We start from the raw sequence: 2255 nt of genomic DNA, 5'->3' as shown, positions 1-2255 counted from the left end.
GATCTTCTAGTTCAATGATTGTTTTTGAAGTCTCTTCTCAGGTTTAAAGTGTTAGGGTTAGAGTTAGATTAAGTTGTTCTGTTTTAAGTTCAACACACATGCAAACAAGACAAAATTGCCTGGTTGTTTATTTATATATATATATATATATATATATATATATATATATATATAAATATCAAATCAAGTTTCAGTTTGTCAGGTATTGCAATCATCCAGAGTACAGCTGTATCCCCTAAGGGTATAATTTACAATTATTCAATGAATGGACCCCATATATTTGGAAGTCTATTGGCCACTTTAGATTTATAGAAGCGTATTCTCTCCATCTGTATGATTATAATCATCTCACAGAGGCATTTCATAAAGCAGGGGTGTGTATGGGATTTCCAATCAGTTCCTCAGATGTATAGCTTTAAGTAGTTTCTGAGCATCCAATGAGTGCAGGTTCTCGAGCGGGAGGAATGTCCTCTCCACAGGCCGCGGAAAATCACTAGGATATTTCGCACCAATATTGGAAATGAGTAAATGAGGACAGAGCCGGAAAATATGTGGTAAAGAGCCCTCTGCACCTTTGCATCCGTCGCACAATGGAGAAACGGATTTGTTGTGATTTTTTCTCCGAATACTGGAGCCTATGGATGACTTTGAATTTCAAAAAGATTTCTGAATGTCAAACCTTCATTCCAAACGTCATCAGACACCTTGAGATCCAGCTCAGTGGACCCCCTTTAAGATGATTAGTGGATACAGAGGTTGCAAGCAGACACGCACAACGAGACATCAGGTGTTTGAAGTCTGGCGGAGAGACTGCACCGGCTCATTAACGGGAGGCCACGCTCTGGCGTGGTTTCCAAATGTGGGCTTTTGTCTTTCACATGAGCCTCATTTACAGATACTGAAAGAAGTGGGGGTCAGAGATGTTCAATGTTGCTCCCAGCTGTCTCAATGATGCAAACTGTTTTTTTTTCCCTCACGTTGACTCCAGATAAACAACAAATCGTGCGGGACGGTGACGGTTCCGCTGCAGGTTTCCCAGGATGCCGAGCGCGTGCAGCAGCTGGTTCTGGCCAGCCCGCTGGGACAGAAGCACCTCGCAGATCGCCGCATCCAGAGGGTCATCCTGTCGCCGAGGACAACGCTCATCAACTTCCTGGTGGACGAGTGATGCGGGGCGAAGCGCAGGAGAATCCTCTCTGACTGTCTGTCTGTCTGTCTGTCTGTCTTGCCCTCCTTCCGTCAGTCAGACACGCCAGAGACCGTTTTTATTGTGATGGATGAATAACTCTTTTTGTACATATATCTTAAAGGGAGTGTAAATAATATAAAATACTGTTTTTTCGTATCATCGTGTGTCACGGCTGTACTTCCTTTGGCGTGGCGGTCGGTTCACTTTCTCTTCCAGTTGTTATATCTCAGAGGATCACACACCCTTTCTGTTTGTCAGTCTGGGTCTCTGTCGGTCCATCCGTCTCACAGACTTTCTGTCTGGCTGCGTGTCTGTCCGTCTGGCTGTCCCGCCTGTATGTGGGCTTAGCTTAGCCTCGTATCGGTGGCCTCAGCCATGGAGCTGAGAGCCTTACATAGCCACAGGACCGTCTGCCAGGCCACAGAAGCACATGACAGGAACATCAACATTGACAAGCAGAAAATATATGCAGTCGTTTCGAGAAAGTATTTGACAAATTATCCAAAACATGGAGTGCCAAAAGATTTGCCTCTAACGGAAGTCCCGCCCTACCTCTGAACTCTCACCTCTAAGACCCATAACAATGTAACAGATATCAGTCTGAAGTCTGCATCTCTCGTCCCTTACCTCTAAACAGTGGTGGACTCGGGGGGTGGGGGGGGGGGGGTCGCCCCCACTCGTGCCTCCATGGTTGAAAAAGTGCCCTCAAGAATGGCGAATACGAGAGAAAGTGCCTTATTGGCTGCCCTTTACATGTGAAAAAAATTAATGGGGGCCCCTTCATACAATGAATTATGACGATGTTCCCCCTAGAGCAAGAATGTGCCCTTTTTATTTTTTCGCCCCTGCCCTTCAAACACTGAGTCCGCCACTGCCTCTAAACCCACGTAACTATGTAACAGATATCGCTCTGAAGACCCGCCTTCTCTCGCCAAAACACACACATTCAAAGGACTCCCTCTGAGCTGATCTGACCACAGAGCATCTTTGAACGTGTTGTGCAGCCACTGTCATCGCCCCCTGTTGGAGGGACATAACGGGTCACACATTTTGAGTTCATTGTTGT

General features: G+C 46.0%; 1 protein-coding gene across 1 annotated transcript in view; it reads left to right on the top strand.

The window, feature by feature from the left end:
* lars2 (leucyl-tRNA synthetase 2, mitochondrial) overlaps positions 1-1168 on the top strand; it is a 10222-nt gene extending 9054 nt beyond the window's left edge. The window contains exon 4 of the mRNA XM_056592352.1: positions 989-1168. Within this exon, the coding sequence (XP_056448327.1) occupies positions 989-1168 (180 nt within the window). The remainder of the gene's footprint in view (positions 1-988) is intronic.
* Positions 1169-2255: the final 1087 nt, after the last annotated feature.

The sequence above is a fragment of the Gadus chalcogrammus genome, chromosome 6 (assembly GCF_026213295.1).
Source record: "Gadus chalcogrammus isolate NIFS_2021 chromosome 6, NIFS_Gcha_1.0, whole genome shotgun sequence".
Lineage (NCBI taxonomy): Eukaryota > Metazoa > Chordata > Actinopteri > Gadiformes > Gadidae > Gadus > Gadus chalcogrammus.
The sequence above is the reverse complement of the archived record's forward strand: the minus strand, read 5'-3'. Positions and strand labels throughout refer to the sequence as shown.